Source organism: Cydia splendana, chromosome 13 (assembly GCF_910591565.1).
Source record: "Cydia splendana chromosome 13, ilCydSple1.2, whole genome shotgun sequence".
NCBI lineage: Eukaryota > Metazoa > Arthropoda > Insecta > Lepidoptera > Tortricidae > Cydia > Cydia splendana.
In genome coordinates, this window is record NC_085972.1 from 2,707,723 (window position 1) to 2,728,535 (window position 20,813).

Below are 20,813 nucleotides of genomic sequence, written 5' to 3' on the forward strand. Positions count from 1 at the left end.
TGCACACTGCACAGCAGGGGGGGGACACTTCAAATGTAGTTAACGTCAGTAAAGATGCAGGCGACTTCTATATCTTGCTTCTGACAAAATTAGTTGACTTCCGATTACACAAACTACTTCACCAGATGTCACTATAAAATGTATATAATTTTAGTGGCATTAATATTTAAATTAAAATAAGTACGAATTCATATTTGTAATTATTATAATTTTCTATAAATTTTGAAAAAAAATAAGTATTTTGTTATAAATTGATTTAATTATGCTGTTTTTTTATGCTGGCAACACTTGCATATCCGCCAAGACATGCAATTTTTTTGCTGTCACTGGAAGAGGGTAAATTTGAAATATTTTAGTGATGGTTCAACCATTTCCTTCATTACGGTTCTGAAAGAAATTAGATTATAGCCCGAATTAAAACACATGCCCTGTTATGAAAACCTCGAAAGTGCGTTGAGTTGTACCTCTGTGTTGGTCCGCCTTGTCGTTGAGCATTCGCTGTGTGCTGTGTTATTTTGTGCGATATGGACGCTATTTTACAGTAAATTTATTTTGTGGTAGGTACCTAAGTACTAGTAACTTTTGATAAGGCAGGCCACTATCGATAAATCTGCTACAATGCTTAGACTATGTGCTGCTGTAAAAACACTGGTAAGTTCATTTTCACGAATTATGGTACCTAATACATACAAGTTCAAGTTCTTTATTTGCATTCATGTTGTACATATAGGTATTAAATAACAAATGAGTTGTTTCAAACATGAGCCCTACAAGGGCATAGCAATTACTGAATCTAACCTATACCTAATACAAATAAAAATGAAGAATTACTTATTAGAATACATCTTAAAACTTATCATTTAAATATTATTAATTAACTATAAAATAAACTATAAGAATCTTCTCATATCTACGCATATGTATAGTTTAAAATCCCATATCTAGATACTCCAGACATGGTATAAAAATATGTGTCATACCTACTTATTTTAACATTATCTTACATGTATCAGGCAAACATAATACAAGGAGAGTGAATTTATTTTTTCAGGAACAATAACCCATCGCTTTCCAAATCCTGACAAGTATCCAGAAGAATTCAAATCTTGGGTCACACTTGTTGGTGGCAAGTTGGAATAGTCTTCGGATTATGAGTACCATAAGAAGAGGATCATTTGTGATAAACATTTCAAGAATGCAGACAAAAACCGTAACCACCCGTTAAATAGATTAGCAATGCCTTCACTCACTTCACTGCATTTACCTGGTATGAATCTATAAGATTATCTTTCAGAATTAGTTATACGTATGTAGGAAAAACCAGTCTAACTCTTTATAACGATGTTTTTAGGGTTCCGTACCTCAAAAGGAAAAAACGAAACACTTATAGGATCACTCGTGCGTCTGTCTGTCTGTCCGTCTGTCACAGACTATTTTCTCGGAAACTACTGGACCAATTAAGTTGAAATTTGGTACACATATGTAAATTAGTGACCCAAAGACGGACGGACGTGTAACGTAAAGAAATGAATTTTAAACATGGGGGCATTGGGGGGCCACTTTTGGGCGGTAAATGAGAAAGTTAAAAAATAAAGTTTTTCAAACTATATTTATATACACCAAATGAAAGAGCGCATTTTAAGTACATATATTAAATGTATTTATTTTATAATAGAAGTTATTTAAGAAAATTGCCAAAAAATACCTTGTACACACGTAATAGTTCTTTTCTCAAACATGCAATGAAATATTGATGTTATGTTCCTTAAGCGAGGCTGCGAAGTATGACGTTTCAGGAGGCCTACCGCGAACCACGTTTGACGTGTTGCCTCCCTGTCACACAAAGCCCCTGCTACACGGCAGCCGACAAGCCCCCAAACCGCGTGGCCTTGGTCTGTCCCGGACCGTGTAGACAGTTGTTACCAACAAAATTTCGTTTGACCTCCGGACGCCCTTGGCATGCGAGCGCGCGCCAGCGACCGCGGTCTGAGCGGTCGGTCCGGAACCGTGTAGCCGCCCGACGCCGACCGCACTAGGCCATTTCGCTTGAAGGACGCGCCGTGTGCGCTCGTGTGGTTAATAGCCATGCCATGGGTACTCAGTAGCATTTCTAATAATTCAGCAAATACTTTCCTCTTCATTCTCAGAAAGTTATGTATGTCCCCGTAGCGTAGTCCAGCGAATTCATTAAGTTGAAATGACTCAACAAATGCCGTTTTTTGAGCCAGCGTTTCATTCATATACCCTTTTCTTTTTTTACAAACTTTTTATTAACTTGCAATATACCTAATGTAAGTATGTAAATATGTTTTTATGGGTCAAATCTTGCAAGTTAAATTAGACCCACTTTCTAGTTTCCGATGGAGCTGAAAATTTGCATACATATATAAGTCGGGTGACAATGCATTATTATGGTACCATAGAGCTGATCTGATGATGGAGACAGGAGGTGGCCATAGGAACCCTGTGATAGAACAACGCGACCTAATTGTGTTTGGGGTTTTTAGAATTGTCTCGACGAGTATTAGATGCCTCTGGAAAGAAAAGTACAGTCAGCGATAAAAGCTTGTACCAAATATTTTTTTTTTCCTAAAACTTATTTTTTTGTCATTGCACTAGTATGAGTAGGTAGGTTATGAAATTTGGCGCCCCGGCCAATAAGTTTTGCCGCCCCAGAAGTGAAGGAAGAAAAACAAAATGCAATCCGCCAGGGGTGGCATACGCCGCCCTTAGGGCCATACGCCACTGAGTAGGTACTAATGCCACGCCAACTTTCTGAAAGGTTAGGGGCCATTTTGTGCGCTTGCAATACGTGTTGTCTGTCCGCGAGTTCTGAACACACTGTGGTTTGCCACCGTCTAGCCAGACAACTCAGACGGATCCACACACCAAGGACAGACCTAGGTCAGACGGTTAGTAGGCTTGTCGGCTGCCGTGTAGCAGGGGCTCTTGCTGACAGAAATAAGGTCAACGTAGCTAATTCTGTCATATGAACTATTCCGTCCATTAACGCACCAGCCAACCTCTGTACCTTTTTACAGAAGAAAGGCATGTTGACAACTTGGAAATTTCGCATGCTACTCAGCCAAACATAAATGAACAAGCCTCTACCTCAAACTTACAACAAGTTTCTAATGAAGCACCACAGCAGGCTGCATTACCAACCAATACGGGTAATCTATATATTTTATATTATATTTTTAGGGTTCCGTATCCAAATGGCAAAAAACGGAACCCTTATAGGTTCGTCCTGTCTGTCTGTCTGTCCGTCTGTCCGTCTGTCCGTCTGTCCGTCTGCCCGTCTGTCCGTCTGTCCGTCTGTCCGTCTGTCCATCTGTCCGTCTGTCCGTCTGTCCGTCTGTCCGTCTGTCCGTCTGTCCGTCCGTCCGTCCGTCCGTCCGTCCGTCCGTATGTCACAGCCACTTTTGAAATTTGCACACCAGGTTAGATTTATAAACTGTACAAGAGATAAGAAGCGATTTTGGAAATTCAACCCCTAAGGGGGTTAAAAAGGGATGAAAGTTTGTATGGGGTTCAAGTTTTATTTTATGCTAGCAATTTCAAACTTCGTAAAAAGATATATTATTAAAATACAAGAAAATTAATTTCGGCATTTTGGGAAATTCATCCCCTAAGGTGATGAAAAAAGGGGTTGAAAGTTTGTTTGTTTGTATTTGTTGTTTGTAAGCGATAATTTCCCTTACCGAACAGGCTACCACCGTCTTTTTGTTAATCGCCACAGTTTCTCTTTTTCTAACGTTATTTATATAAAAAATTGTTTTTTTCAGAAGTTTTTGAAATGCCTCAAGCCGCCTTCTTTCTGCAGCTTCAGAGTGTCAGTACACCAACAGAAAGCAATTCCGCAGGTAGGTTTTTGCTTAAATAATACCATAGAGAAATATAGTAAGACAAGAGTGCTCACTCCATACATCAGTTTCGGTACCAAAAATATTAGTATTTTCATAGTCGGCATCTAGCATCGAGTAGCGGAATTATCAGTACCGCTACTCGATACTAAATGTCTCTCAAGTGCCGACCAACGAAATTTTTATTGAACAACAATTTACAACTAATATTAGAAGCGGAAGGGGTTGAAAATAGAGTTCCGGTTAATCAGTTTATAATATTAGCTGAAAATTGTTGAGCATTAGACTTTACGGTCGCCGCTACATCTATCGTCAAGTAGCAGTACTGATAATTCCGCTACTCGATGCTAGATGTCGACTATGAAAATACTAATATTTTTGGTACCAAAACTGATGTATGGAGTGAGCACTCTTGTCTTACTATATTTGTCTATGATACTACGTACTTACCTAAAATTTGTTTAATTGCTTGTAAAGGTACATGTTTTTTTTGTAAAATTAAGCAATTAAAATATGGAATGTGAAGGAGAGTATTCTAGCAGTTGCCTTCTATTTCATTCTCATAGAAATTTTACTTAATGTCATGGTTTCATGAGTGACAGACAACCTCATCCCAAACAAGGGAACACATAAGAGCGACTGGAGGGCAGCATGAGGCGCACCCAGCTCTATGCGGGCAGAGACATTATCCACAGCCATAGCCTCAGAGTACGAGCAGATTTCATCAAATTCGATTCAGTTATTTCCGGTTTAGCCGTACCTTTTACTCAACACTGTACCACAGAATAACTATTACAAGCTTTTATTTAGTTTCACCTGACCGTTGTCTGTCTGTCTGTCTGTCTGTCTAAGTGTAATAAAATCTTGCAAGTTAAATTTGATCCACTTCCCGGTTTCCGATTGAGCTGAAATTTTGCATGCATGTATAAATCGGATGACAATGCAATATATATGGTACCATCGAGCTGATCTGATGATGGAGACAGGAGTTGGCCATAGGAACTCTGTGATGAAACAACGTAACCTAATTGTGTTAGGGGTTTTTAGAATTGTCTCGATGAGTATTAGTTGTCTGTCGTAAGAAAAGTACAGTCAGCGATAAAAGCTTGTACCAAAAAAGAGATTTTTGCCAAAAACTTATTTAGTAGGTATAGATAATGGATAGATGAAAACAATCTTAATACTTTTTCAGCTAAACTCAAGATACGAGTGCTGCTCAAGCTCGCGCCGGTGTAATCATGGAGCATAATTACAGCGTGATAAGCAAATCTAAATGGGCTCCGGTGCTTTGGGCGGTCAAGGTATATTTACATTTATACATAACATTATCATGATAAATGAGTAGCTTACTTTTTGTTCACCTTTTTAGTCTATCCGAATGCTTACGGCGGCGCTGCCCAGAGGGCCTACCGCGAACCACGTTCGACGTGTTGCCTCTGTGTCGCACTTGTAAATTAGTACGTAAGTGTGACAGGGAGGCAACACGTCGAACGTGGTTCGCGGTAGGCCCTCAGCTGCCATGTTCGACGGCGGCAGCCGGATCGCGGCAGCGTCTTGCCGAATGCTATCTTAATACACTCTTCGAATACACTTTTCTAGGCATCATGCCGAAACTAATGAGGTATCACACGTATTTTTAGGAGTAGTATCTCTATTTTTCACCGTTTTCAGGATCTCGAACAGACTATCTGCTTATTATACATAGATTACCCACACATACTTCCACGGAGCTTCCTTTTTTATCTGAAATAAAAGCTATCCTTTGTCCTTCCTCGGTACCTACTCAGAAAACTATCTTTATTGGTACCAAATTTCATAAAAATCAGTTTAAGATAGAAGAGGTAATGAGGGTATCGTCTTGGGTCGTCCCATTCGTTTTTCGTCAAGTTCTTAAATTAGCCCTATTCTGCTTTGGTCACTCATTCTACATTGAAAGCCACCGACGATTGTGACGAATGTAGATTGGGTGACGAAAGCAGAATAGGACTAATTTAATAACTTGATGAAAAACGAATGGGACGACCCAAGACCATACCCTCATTACCTCTTCAATCTTAAACTGATTTTTAATAAACACAATAAACATACAATAAACATATAAATAGTACAATAGGGAATATTAGGCAAAGCTCTGCGTAGGTGGCACCACTAGCACATACAGTAAACAAACTACGTCAATCACATGGCCTACCGCGAAACACGACAATCGAAAGTTCGGTTTTTGCCTCTCTATCACTCTTGCTAATTCGATCGATGGAGAGGCAGATAAAGAAATCCCGATTTTCACGTTTCGCGGTAGGCCACCTGTAAGCAAACCACCTTGGTGCATCAATGTCAGAGTGAAAACTTGTCAAAAAACTGTTTAAGGCCTAGTATGTATAAGTTACTCTATGGCAGTGGTTCCTAACCTGGGGGTATTTACCCGGGACTCCCTCTGGTCGCATAACAGCTTTTGTCATATTTTTAATTGTCATAACACTTTATGTATAAAATTGTAAGTCATAAAAATCTTTAGTCAGAATTATTCCTGAGCATAACTGGGTTTTTGTCATAAATTAGTTGTCATAATTTTTGTAGTCATTAAATTAATTCGCATAAAATTTTAAGTCATCTGCTTGATATCCATAATTGTTTTTCGTTCGAAGTATTGCAGTGCATAGTATTAATATAGACATAAGAAATTAAGTCATATATTTAGTGGTCATAAAAGAAACTAATCATAATAGGTAGGTTAGGTTCGTTAGGTGCTTTAGATGCCCGAAGGGCAAACTACGCAGAAATAGGTGTTTGGACTTAAGTGTTTGGACGGAGATTAGGGAAAAGGTTTTTTTCGAGTAGTTGTTGAGAGGCTAAAATTTGTTTCTTAAATTATTTATTTAAACTATTATGGTTGAAAATTATTTTGCTACATAACGTTATACGTAAAAACCTTATAAATATCGATAAATATGCTTTTATCTGTATGACATTTGAATCATTATAATCAAAACCTATATGCACAAAAAAATTCACAGATTTCGTGCCTCACACGACTATCGAGCACATTGGAAATGAATCTACGGAATTCGAAAAAATATTGTCGCAGAGCGACGAGAAAGTCTGGATAAGGAAAAAGTTACAAAATAAAACTACAACGTTGAATGATAATTTTTTTATTCTTAGACTAACACAAGTATCCTGGACATAACGCATGTGAACAAACAAATTGCAAAATTTCCACACGCGGATCGAAGTTTGAATAATTGTCGCCGTGGCGCATAAGTATAGGTACATATTTCATTTTTCGATTAATAAGCAGAATATATTAATGTTCAAAGTACAAGAAAATTATTACACGGCAAATCCGTAGTCAACTCGAGAAGTGGTAGCCACATCGCCGTTATCGTCACTCGAGTCTTGATCGGCAGCGGCCCATTTGCTGCAAGATATGTATTTGTCTTGACAGCAGTTTGACGCGACGAGAGATGACCATAACAGCGTTTGTCTATGTTGCACCAAACCTGAGTTCCAATAGGTACTACCAGGGTTCAGCATCAGCTATCTTGGGTACTACTCTCCTAAGTGCTCATCAAGACGAGTCGGATGACCAAAACAGCGTGTGCCTATGTTGCAACAAACCTGAGTTCCTTTAGGTACAGCCAGGGTTCAGATGATCGAGATGAGTCCGATGACCAAAACAGCAGCCTCTCCCTCTCCCTCTCCCTCTCCCTCTCCCTCTCCCTCTCCCTCTCCCTCTCCCTCTCCCTCTCCCTCTCCCTCTCCCTCTCCCTCTCCCTCTCCCTCTCCCTCTCCCTCTCCCTCTCCCTCTCCCTCTCCCTCTCCCTCTCCCTCTCCCTCTCCCTCTCCCTCTCCCTCTCCCTCTCCCTCTCCCTCTCCCTCTCCCTCTCCCTCTCCCTCTCCCTCTCCCTCTCCCTCTCCCTCTCCCTCTCCCTCTCCCTCTCCCTCTCCCTCTCCCTCTCCCTCTCCCTCTCCCTCTCCCTCTCCCTCTCCCTCTCCCTCTCCCTCTCCCTCTCCCTCTCCCTCTCCCTCTCCCTCTCCCTCTCCCTCTCCCTCTCCCTCTCCCTCTCCCTCTCCCTCTCCCTCTCCCTCTCCCTATCAATAATTCACAACAAACACCGATAACGAACTCTGCGAAACATGAAGTCATAAATGTCATGTGAAAAATGTCGTTCTGACTTTTTGACTATTTAAAGGTTAGGCTACAGGGCAAACCCTTAACCCGATCGTCTTTGTTTTAGGCTCAAATTGTAGCTGACTAAATTGTCCAGAGCCGTTTTTCTCAAATTTTTGATATCATTCTTCGTTTCCAAATTATCGAGCACCAAAATCAAAAATTCGGAAAAAAATTAATTTTATTTTCACTATTTCGACCATAACTTTTTTTGTTTTTGACTTTCTCGAATAATTATTTTTGCACCTTACAGCTCTCGTGATTATGCGTCTTTTGAGCCTATTTTTTAATATCATATCTTCACAACTTTCCGAGATATAAGGGGATCGCACTTTTTCGTGAAATCGGAGCCTATACTGGAGCGAACGAAAAGACATTTCCAATGTCAAAATTATGATAACTGCTGAGTATGTCATCAAATATTATGGCTAAAAATGTATGACACAATATAATATGACTTTTCATTTGTATGCGCAATGATGATTATGACACAAGTTGTTATGCGCATCAAAGATATGACCTAAAATTGTATGCAACCCAATATGGACCCTATTTACCCCCGTGGGGGTAAACCTGTTATTTTGCGGGGGTAATAAGCTGACCTAATATCAGGTTCCCTAGTTAGTCATAGGGGTGACCGAACTGAAAAGGTTAGGAACCACTGCTCTATGGTTTACTAAACAAATTAATGCTGCTCTTTGGCGGCAGAACATGGCAGTAATAGTCTCTATTGTAACAGTGCGGTTTGTTATTTTAACCATGCTTCCAAATTCACACATTCAGTTTTGTTTTTCAGGTGGGCTGAAAACAAAATCATCTAGCACCAGCTTAGAAGAATCAATCTCACTGCGTACAAAAATCAAGCGGCTACGTACGGAGATATTAAGGTTACAGAAAAAATCTAAGTCATTTGCAGCGAGGCTGGCAAATGCCGAAGACCTCACAACCAATCCTGCATTCCAGGATATTGTAAATAACATGACAAAACCAGCGCGACTATTTATGCAGATGCAGCAGCAAGCGAAAAAAACACCAAAAGGACGACGCTTCACTGTTGGAGAAAAGGTGCTATCATTAACCGTATACAAAAAGAGTCCGAAATGCTATGCATTACTTCATAAATATTTTACGTTGCCATCTACAAAAGCTATGAAGCGCTTATCTGGGCCAGATAAAACTTAGACCGGGGATAAACCCTATAATTTTCAAAAAAAATAAGGAAACTGTTGCGAAGCAAAACCTATCTGACAGATTATGCAGCCTCATGTTCGACGAGATGTCATTAAAACCGCAGGTTTCTATAATGCGCAAAAGGATAGAATGGAAGTCTTTGCTTGCAACCGTGACAAGGCGTTTGCGGACCACGCCTTAGTATTTATGGTAAAAGTAATGAAACATAATTTTAAGCAACCGATTGCCTACTATTTAACGACAGGTTTGCAGAAAAAGGAATTTAAAAAAAAAAATGTGGATGTTATCAAACACGCACAAAAATCCGGTCTCATAATCGTGAACACTGTTTGTGATCAGAGCCAAGTAAATGTTGGAGCCATCAGGGAACTAGTAAATGACACAAAAAAAGAAAATAAACAGCTAGGTACAGAAGGAGTCACCATATGAACATTTTAAAATAAATGGCAAAAACATTATCCATATTTATGACACTCCCCATTTAATGAAGGGACTCAGGAATAATTTACTTTCCAAGGACATGCGCTACGTCACAAACGGGCAAGAGAAAATAGTGATGTGGCAATATTATGAAATGTTATATGCCTCCGACCGAACATATAGAGAACTACGGCTAGTGGACAAGTTGACCGAAGAGCATGTTAATCGACAAAAAAAATCAAAAAATGCGAGTCATATTATTTAGCCATAGCGTAGCTGCATGTAGCCGCTGAACACCTATCGGCCAGTGGCGATCTGCCTCAGGATTGTCGTCAGTTAATTGACATTACTTTGATGCTCGACGACCTATTCGACAGCTTGAATGGAAATACCATAAGCATTCCTAACGGAAAAAAATACATAGGATGCGTGAAGCGGAATTCGCCACATCATAAACTATGGCAAGGCTGTAAAACAATTTTAAAGACAGTAACATTTATAAAAAAAACAAGAAATGAGTGGGAATAAAATGCGAAAATTCGAACAGACCGTCCGATCTGTTATTAATTTTATTAAAACTATAGAAGGTGTAGAAAGAATATGGACAGTTTTGTCGGAAAAGTTCGGTTTTGACATTTTATTAACCCGACACTTAAATCAGGCTCCCTTAGAAATCTTTTTCGGGAACATTCGCAGCTATGGGGCAAGAAACAACGCACCTAATACTACGGCGTTTGAAGCCGCCTTTAAAGCGCTTTTATTAAACAATTATAACTCGCTCCATTCCAAAAATGCGAACTGATTATCCTTTTAAATGTTTTATACATAAAGATAAACTGACCCAGTATTTCACAAACACTACAATAAATACAACTGTACAGTTGGTGCAGATCAGTTAATCGCATATTATGTGGTAAAATAAATTATAATGATGACGAAGACGAAACTAAACGTGCAGCACAATCATATTACAACAAACATAAACATCACAAAAATAAATAAATAAATTGAGTTGGCACTGGTATAACGCATATTTTTAGGCTCTATTAGGTATTCGTAGTAAATTTTCTTATTAACATGTATTTTCTTGTGTGTGAATGCTTTTTCACCACACGCTTTCTTTTCTATTATTTACCAAAAATTGTACTTTCCTAGCGATAATGTGGTGTAAAACATGTATTACTCTAGGCAGCAAAGTTTGCTCGCTTCTCGTGACTCTGCAACGCTCAAGATTCCACTTTTTAAATCTCTCTATACACTAGTAATTTTGGAATATTTCGCATGTTTTGACCTCGATATAAGCACGAGAGGTAAACAACAAGTTTGCTTCTTTACGAATACACTTATTCTATTGTCTCTGTTACTATTTTCCCTACACTTATTGTATTACTTACGCTATCAACAAAATGAAAGTAATAAACATATTTACTTTAATATTCTGTTTTTTTTCTATTCCATTATTGATAACATTAACGTTTTCCACATAATGTTACGTCTTATCTTATCTTATTGTTTTCGGGGGCCCTTGCGGATACGCTTCGACCCATAGGGATACAATGTTAGGTCTACTTGGGCGGTTTACAAGTACATTTTTTGTTTGACTTCTTGTAAACAATTACAGTTATTTGTTACAAGAAACCAATCAAAAAATGGACTTGTAAACCGACCAAGTAGACCTAATATTATGTGGGACGAAAGTACACATATGGATGCATATGTAGTTGTACACGCACACATACATACTTAGTTTCGGGGGAGAATCAGAGATGGCGCTTTCAAATGAGTTTCCATAAAATGCTTCAAGAGGGCTCTCTTTACCTATATTACTTACTTTACTCTTTGCTGCACAGATTGCGCCAAAATGTAAACAAGTTATGAACAGAAAATCAATGGATTAAAAAGTAAAAATTGTCTGTGGTAGATTGTTTTTATACGTTTTTGTGAAAAAATTAATACATTTTTAGTACTTTTGTATTAAAATCAATAAATATTATTTTTCTATTCCTGTTCTATTCAAAATTTCGTATAATTAAAAGGAATTTATGTATTTATTTTAATTATAATATTTTTAAACTAAATGTCTCAATTTCTGAACGTCTCATTTTTTGTAGAAAAAGCAAACGTCAAGTAAACGTCACGCACGTCATCGCGCTGTATGGCGGCTGTATCGGACGCCGATTTTAATGTCATAATAAAATGGCAGCAGGGCCAATTGCAGAAAGAAATCAAGGTAAGCACGCTAATTACTAGTAAAACTTTACACTGCTTTACAATAGATTTGTTAAAATTATAAACCAGTGCCCTTAATTATGTGTTCATTTTATAGGTCCATTTAGGTTATGTTAGTATGTTACTTTAGGCATAAAAATTGGGCTAATTATTTCAGGCGCACCTTAAAACATGCCCACATGACATCTAAAATAAAATAAGGTTTACTTGTCAACTTTTATTAGAGATAGATAATCTTTTTTTGCATCCAAGTACACATTATATTTACATGTATTTCAGATGCAACGATATACGTTGGAGGACTCGATGATAGAGTCTCGGAGAGCTTGCTGTGGGAGCTCTTCGTCCAGTCAGGGCCCGTTGGTGAGTACTTTGATACTCAAACTTGTAATGATTCTGATAATTTGCGACACCAGTGGCAGCATTGCCCATGAAATGTTGAAGCTAAAGTTATGGGTATACAGTGAGCATACCGCGAACCACGTTCGACGTGTTGCCTCCCAGTCACACTTATGTACAAATTTACAACAGAGATTTAAGTACAACAAAGAGGCAACATGTCAAATGTGGTTCACGGTAGACCCTCAGTTCCCAGAAACAACCATTGTATGCACCGAAATCTGCTTATTGATTGTACAAGGAGTCAAAAAGTTTTACTTATTTGAAAATTGTCCATTGAATATTTTATTTATCTGGCCCCAATTTGACCACGGTGACAGGTGCGACAATTGTAAAATATGACTGTTGCTGACGTCACAGGCATCCATGGGCTACGGTTTCCGCTTACCATCGGGCGGGCCGTATTCCTGTTTGCCACCATCATTGTATTATTAAAAACAAACTTTATTATATCAGAAAAAAACAGATATTTCTCTTGCTAAGTTTATGACAATTGTCACAAGAAACACGACAATTGTCACGAAATTCCGACATATAACTCATTTCCTGTCAAGAATTACCTACAATTCTTCTAAATCTTGACAATATGTGAGGAATTGTAATCCTTAGATATATACTCAATAAAAGATATTTGAGTGACCAGAGATCATTTGTTATGTATCACTTTATTGCATGAATACATAAAAATTGTTCAGTCATAGAATTTAAAATCTGTACCATTTCGTACCTTGTCACAGTGACAATCAGTATGAAAGTCACTAGAGACCTCATACTATTGTCACTGTGACAAGGTACAGAATGGTACTGAAATTATATTCCTTGCCATACAAATGGTGGACCTAATGTCAAGGGATAGCAGTATGTAATGTGTATGCTTGGCCTATTTTGTGCTTAATAGGTCTACTTTGACAACCAAGCTCATTTGGAAATTAGCTCAGGGGTTCTCAGTCTTTTTCAGTCCAGGGCGCACTTACAATTTTAAAATTTTATCACTGTGCCCTAACTTAGCTATGTTAACCGAAATAGATAGGTAACATGGTGAGGAGAATTGCCTCACGACGCCCCTTCTTACTGTCCACGGCGTGTCCTGTTTGGGAATGGTCTAGTCACTTTATGTAGTGTAAGAATTCCACCCAAATGTATGTAATCATGTGTTTCAGTGAATGTGCACATGCCCAAAGACCGCGTCACACAGACACATCAAGGATATGGCTTTGTGGAGTTTATGGGGGAGGAAGATGCTGATTATGCTATTAAGGTAAGGTATTTGATAAATAAAACCGACCAAGTGTGAGTCGGACTCGCGCACGAAGGGTTCCGTACCATTACGCAAAAAACTGCAAAAAATTACGTTAGTTGTATGGGACACCCACTTAAATATTTATTTGTTATAGCAGCAACAGAAATACATCATCGGTGAAGATTTCAACTGTCTAGCTATCACGGTTCATGAGATACAGCCTGGTGACAGACAGACAGACGGACAGAGGAGTCTTAGTAATGGGGTCCCGTTTTTACCCTTCGGGAATGTAATCCTAAAGGTTCCGTCACACAGGCGCGTTTTCCGGACGGGGCGTGAGCGTTTTATATGTAAAAGCGGCGCGCCCCGCTCACGCCCCGCTCGCAAAACGCACCTGTGTGACGGAGCCTTTACATCTATTTGTTTTGTTCCTTAAGGCTTAAGATTGTGGCGGCAGTATTCCGGGGCTTTGGGTCCGAACTTGAGAGAAATGTATTTATTTGCTTATAATTGTTTGCTTCAGACACAGACCAACCCCTATAGACCGAGCTTATAGGACGACTCGCGGTCACCGCCCGTATGGTGTATAGGTCAAATATAAGACTGCTCGCGCGCCGCTCCGATCAGTTGCGCCCAACGTAACGACCTGGCTCCAATTTCACCACGGTGACAGGTGCGACAATTGTAAAACATCACTGTTGCTGACGTCACAGGCATCCATGGGCTACGGTTACCGCTTACCATCGGGCGGGCCGTATTCCTGTTTGCCACCATCATTGTATTATTAAAAAAAACTTTATTATATCGGAAAAAAACAGATATTTCTCTTGCTAAGTTTATGACAATTGTCACAAGAAACACTACAATTGTCACGAAATTCCGACATATAACTCATTACCTACAATTCTTCTAAATCTTGACAATTGTCAGAAACTTCGCAAAAGAAATATCTGTTTTTTTCCGATATAATACAGTTTTTTTTAATAATACAATGATGGTGGCAAACAGGAATACGGCCCGCCCGATGGTAAGTGGTAACCGTAGCCCATGGATGCCTGTGACGTCAGCAACAGTGATTTTACAATTGTCGCACCTGTCACCGTGGTGAAATTGGGGCCTGTTAGCAGTGTGCACGAGTCTAAGAAAATAAATCGTAAATTATTAATTCATTGGGAAATCATGGGATATTGCAACGTAAAATGTTGTGGCAAGTCATCTAAGACTTCTACTTACAAAACAGATGGAATAACATCCCACAGGAAAGTCAAATTCATTATTTCATTGAATAATGTTTCTTGTCCGCGGGGTTCATTTTATACTGGTCAGTAAGCAGAGGCGAAGTATTTTCGTCCCTTTTCGTCAACTTGAAAATGCAATGTGCTATCCCTTTCCCTTTCGACTAGTGATGTGACGATGATGGTTTCGTCAGTTGCGAAAACTTCGTGCTTTCGTTCATACCGTATTGTACCATTTTAGACATAATATATAGGTTATATGTTGTGTAAGTTTTTTAGAATCCTCTAGGCCAGCGGAGCAGTTAGGCCGCATGTCACGAGATGGACCTGATGATGAACTTTAAAGAAATGCGAGGGAACTCGGTGTTGGTTGGTGATATACATATGTCGTATGGGTTTTTTTAGAATCCTCTAGGTGAGCAGTTAGGTCTCATGTCACGAGATTGACCTGATGATGAACTTCAAAGAAGTGCGAGGGAACTCGGTGTTGGTTTGTGATAGACATTATGTTGTATGGGTTTTTTAGAATTTTCTAGGTGAGCAGTTAGGTCTCATGTCACGAGATGGACCTGATGATGAACTTATAAGAAGTGCGAGAGAACTCGGTGTTGATTTGTAATAGGCATATGTTATTGGTCCATTTGAATACGTTTTCTATACAACCTTCCATGACCTTAACAAAACGGACAAAAGAAAATTGTATGAAATTTTAGCGACACTTTTTTCTCGTATCGAATGAGATTGCAATTCTGAGTGGAAATAATATAAAAATTCTAAACTTTAAAATTCAATTTCTGGGTAAGTACTTTAAACAGAAATGCCCTAATATGTTAAGTAAAATTTTCAGCTAAATTGTTAAATTACTTAATGAAATATTAAATTAATCAATATAATTATTAAGTAAGTTTACTCTAAGTATACTAAATTGGTAACAATTTTACCACAATAAATTACGGTATAACGGTAGCAGTACCCACTACCTGTAATGAACATGTCCCATCCCTACGCTTGCACGTGTCAGCGCGCCATGTTTGAAACGACCAATCGCAACGCCGTGAGCACCCCTCCCGCACCTCACAGTTTGGTGATTTGCGTCGCGAACAAAATGGCCAATATTAGTTTTCTAGAGGCGGTTTTTATAATAGGTCATGGGGATATCACTTGCATTGTTACATTTTAACACTACTGTTGTCCTCAAACTAAAAGGCCGCTGGTCAAAGTCTACTGGCATTTGTCAAGTCTATTAGCCGTTGATAATAATTTGTCCTTCTCTGTCATTTTGATATTTGTGTTGGTTAGAAAAGGACAAAATTTAACAGACGTTTACTAAGTTTTATTAAATAAAGACAACTCTAGGAGACTTAGGCGGTCTTTTAATTTTAAAATCTACGGCGGTAGCACGGTCATATTTTTATCGGCTATCACCATGCCTGTCATGTTCTAACAAGTATGAAAGTGCGAAAGGGACGCACATAGTGACAGCCGATAAAAATGGAACCGTGCTGCGCCCGCTGGTTACTGGTTAGCTAGCCGTTTTTCGAAGATATAATGCAAATTAATTTTCTTTTACAGGTTATGAACATGATAAAACTCTATGGCAAGCCAGTCAGAGTAAATAAAGCGTCGGCACATCAGAAGAACCTTGATGTGGGTGCCAATGTGTTCATCGGTAACTTAGACCCGGAGGTGGATGAGAAATTGCTCTACGACACCTTCTCTGCTTTTGGAGTCATTTTACAAACGCCAAAGGTATTGTCTGCTTATTAGGGACATCCCACACTAGCATCTTTCGAGCGTTGGCGTCTAGTCAGCGCTATGGACAATGGCGTTGCGCCAACGTTACATCGAGCAGACGCTCGGGAGACACTATTGTGGGGTGGCCTTTACTTTTGGTTTCTCGGCAGAAACATTCCTATTTATTTAAAAATATTTTTTAATGCTCATGAAGTCATGACATGTGGCGGCGACGTCACCGTCGCAAGGACGGATCTACCCTCTGTGTTACAAATTAAAATCCCAAATTTGCCACTGAAATTTTAACCTATACCTAGTGCAGGGAATAGAGTTGATTTTTATTTGTTAGAAAATTCAACGATACAAAAGAAGTGCAACTTTTTCTAATAATATTAATACTGCTATGTTCATCTGTGTTTTAGGTGATGCGCGACCCAGAGACGGGTAATTCAAAAGCGTTCGCGTTCATAAACTTCGCGTCGTTCGAGGCCTCCGACGCGGCTATAGAGGCCATGAACAACCAATATCTCTGCAACAGACCTATATCTGTGTCGTACGCGTTCAAGAAAGACGTCAAAGGCGAGAGGCACGGCTCGGCCGCTGAGAGGTGAGATTTTATATAAATTCAGGTATAACTTCGCGTCGTTCGAGGCCTCCGACGCGGCTATAGAGGCCATGAACAACCAGTACCTCTGCAAAAGACCTATATCTGTGTCGTACGCGTTCAAAAAGGATGTCAAAGGCGAGAGGCACGGCTGAGAGGTGAGATTTTATATAAATTCAGCAGGTATAACTTCGCGTCGTTCGAGGCCTCCGACGCGGCTATAGAGGCCGTGAACAATCAATATCTCTGCAACAGACCTATATCTGTGTCGTACGCGTTCAAAAAACACGTTAAAGGCGAGAGGCACGGCTCGGCCGCTGAGAGGTAAGATTTTATATAAATTCAGCAGGTATAAATTTATAAAATGTAAATTTATAGATAATAATAAAATGTATAAGTAATAATAATTTATGAATTCTAAAATAAATGTAAATAAATAAAATAATAATAAAAAAGGAAAAATATATTTAACATTCTAGTGAAACTACCGTGAATCATTCAAAACTGCTATACTAATTATTCTTTAATTTCAGATTACTCGCGGCCCAGAACCCGCTGTCGCACGCCGACCGGCCGCACCAGCTGTTCGCGGACGCGCCGCCCACGCTGCTGGGCCCCGTGCTCATGGCGCCGCCGCCGCCGCCGTCGCCGCTGCCGCCGCCCGGGCCGCCGCTGCAGCGCCCGCCGCCGCCGCTGCCGATGGCCGCGCCGCCGCCGCCGCCGATGGCACCTCCAGGTGATTTAAAAATAATGAATAATAGTAGGTACTATGTACTTTTTCTACTCGTCGACTTCAAGGGTAGAATTTAGACTTCGTATACTAAACTCCAGTTGTCAAGCAAATCTTGTCAGTAGAAAAAGGCGCGAAATTCAAATTTTCTATGGGACGATTACCCTTCGTGCCTACATTTTTTAAATTTGCCGCCTTTTTCTATCGCCCACATTGTTAACTGTACATCGGTGGACCTTATGCTTTTTTTAATAAGGTCCACCGAAGTACAGTTAGGAGTGTTGTTGCTGTTTGTACGTTTCACTATGGGCTCCTGATTCAACTATAACGATATACTTTAGTGTATTATAATGAATTTGACCAATCACGTATCGCCACGTGCGCAAAAGTGTATGAGAAATTGCACCGCAGATATATAAAAAAATTCTAAACACTCTTCTTCTTAGCGCTTTTCAATCTTAGAGATGTAGTAGACCTCCTTTAATTTTTGCCATTTTGTTCTATTTTGCGCTCTTTGTACCCATTTTGATTCAGAGCACTATTAAAGAATTATTGCGTTATTCATAAGCACGTTACTGGCCTGAATTAGCTATGAATTGTTTATCTTTACCTGTCATTTTGCCCTATGTAGGTATTTGTAAGAAAGGGATAAAACATAATTTAACTAAAACAGGCCCGTAGAGTTTTATAGTTTGTCAAAGGACTGTCTTATTTCAATCATAGACACAGAGAATCATACTGTCTTTATCTTACACTAGTACTAGCACCAAAAAAAAAGGATGAGTATATTTTCCTGGTTCTTACTGACTGACAAATTGGTTTGACCAACTATATGAATTAAATGTTTGTTATTGCATCTGATTTCGTCGCTTTGCAACAGGTAGCTACAAGTACATTCGTTCGAAACCAATTTTGGTGGCTAGCCATAAGCCGCGCGTGGCGCTGTCGCCACCTAGCGGCCATATCTGTCTCGATCGTAACAGACGCGTTTTGTTAGTGAGTCTCCTGTACCTAGTACTATTATTTATTCTGTGATCTGTTGCAGGTCCGCCGCCGCCGCCGGGCCCGCCGCCGTTCCACCACTTCCCGCCGCCGCCGTTCGGGCCGCCGGGCTTCGGCCCCCCGCCGCCCGGCGCGCGCCCGCCGCCGTGGCGCCCGCCGCCGCCGTCGTTCCGCGCGCAGTTCCCCCCGCGCGGCCCGCCGCCCTTCCCGCACTTCCCGCACCACCCCCCCGAGCCTAACTATAATTATTAGTCAATAAATTTTGTATTGTAACTTGGGTTTTAATTGCTATCAGTTTTAAACTTTACTAACTTGATAATCCTTTATTGTTCTTCCACGTTGGCTGTTATAAAATGTTCCCTATAGGGACCGTGTGCGTTGGAGTCTGCCATCTTGTGGCCTGAATCGGAAACATATGTGCACATGTACATTGCCAAAGCGAGCGCTACCATCTACCGTTCTCGTCGGTACGTTTCCTTGTGCATAGTAGGTTCTGCCATCTTGTGGGCTACATCGGAAGCATAGACGACACATTTACGCCTCGCGTCAAAAATCAGGCGGCTCCTATAGTTCATTTTTTTAGCATTAGAAAGAACTTGCAAGAAGGTAAGCGATCTTGACATGTCTTTTAATTGAAAAACGCTTTTTAAAAATCAAAAACTATTACCTATTACTTATGAAAGCAGAAGTATATAAATGATCGCATTAGATTCATAAATGTTACATATTTACCGTAACTTATTTTTAAAATGTGTTTTTCAATTAAAAGACACATCAAGATAGTTTACCTTATTTCTAATGCAAAAAAAACGAACTATGCTACCCCCTATAGTTCATGCACGGGGCCTATTAACATTGTGACAGGGACAACATAATAAAACACTATAAAAACTATCTTGTTGTTCCTCTCACACGATGTGTAAGATTTTATAACAGCCAATGTGGGAGCACCATTAAGGTGCCTCAAAAATTACTGAGGTGGAGATTTATATAGACACTTTACGCCTACGATGTTTTGGCTTACTTAGCCATTTTGTACAGATTTAGCGAGATTTACGAGGTATAGGTATATTCCTACGTAAGTGCTTTTTAGGCCATTAAGGCACTTTGGTAAGATTAGTGACTTATTTTGGTCTTTTGTTAGACAATGTTAGGTTACATAATTCTTTATTTATTTTTTCACAATGAAATCCTAATACCGTAAAACGGGGTGAAAAGACACGATTTTCAACTTCAAGGACGATTTTCGCCAATAATCCAAATGATAAAAGTAATAATTTTGATATCATTTTTTGAGTCTTGGTTAGTTCTTCAATTTTGTATTCGTGAAATAATTTTTAACCTACCCAATTCAGAGAAAATCAAAGAAAACTACCTGTTTTCTCCATATCCTTAAAACGGGGTCGATAGACACAAGAAAGGGGTGAATAGAAATATTAAGTTTTAGCTGTCATAGGCATCGAATTTGGTCATTATTATGTGGATACTATATTGGCAAATGGTATATATATCTGTTAAACAGTTATTTAACACAAAATCATTTTTTCGTGTCTTTAACCCCCAATGCGTATCTTTACACCCCTTTGTTGTATCTAATCACCCCCTATGGCGTAACTGTTCACCCCATATGCGTGTCCACTGACCCCTTTATCACGTAAATTTGCTTGTTATTGGTTTTTTGCAAAGAAATGCTTTATTATAGAGAAAATTAGTGATATTATTTATTATTTCGGTACTACATGCAGATACTATATTACCAGGTTAGCTAACTTTTACTTAGTTATGTCAAAACATTTACCGCTAGAACAAAGTTCAGACAGGCTTCATTTCTCACCTTGGCGAGACCTTACTTTAGAGTCAAAAAAATCTTTGATTAAGTTCTTTTGGTATCAATGTAGAGAATAAATAGTCTACTTTATACGCATTCCAAAACATCTAATTTTGGAGATGTACGTTTTTAAATATAACAACTTGAAAGAAAAAGTTCAAAAT

General features: G+C 39.3%; 1 protein-coding gene across 1 annotated transcript; it reads left to right on the plus strand.

Moving 5' to 3' along the window:
- The first annotated feature begins 11,770 nt into the window (after positions 1-11,770).
- LOC134796391 (splicing factor 3B subunit 4) lies at positions 11,771-19,094 on the plus strand. The gene is made up of 7 exons (XM_063768585.1): positions 11,771-11,878; positions 12,157-12,240; positions 13,437-13,534; positions 16,324-16,500; positions 16,908-17,092; positions 17,623-17,825; positions 18,865-19,094. Exons 1-7 carry the CDS (start codon positions 11,845-11,847, stop codon positions 19,071-19,073), a joined length of 990 nt encoding a protein of 329 aa, XP_063624655.1. The 5' UTR covers positions 11,771-11,844; the 3' UTR covers positions 19,074-19,094.
- Positions 19,095-20,813: the final 1,719 nt, after the last annotated feature.

Bases quoted from the DNA above. Each gene is read 5' to 3' on its own strand.
- LOC134796391 (XM_063768585.1), top strand. From the start codon at position 11,845: ATGGCAGCAGGGCCAATTGCAGAAAGAAATCAAG. The intron at 16,501-16,907 runs GTATTGTCTGCT...TCTGTGTTTTAG, and splicing joins TCATTTTACAAACGCCAAAG to GTGATGCGCGACCCAGAGAC. The intron at 17,826-18,864 runs GTGATTTAAAAA...GATCTGTTGCAG, and splicing joins GCCGCCGATGGCACCTCCAG to GTCCGCCGCCGCCGCCGGGC.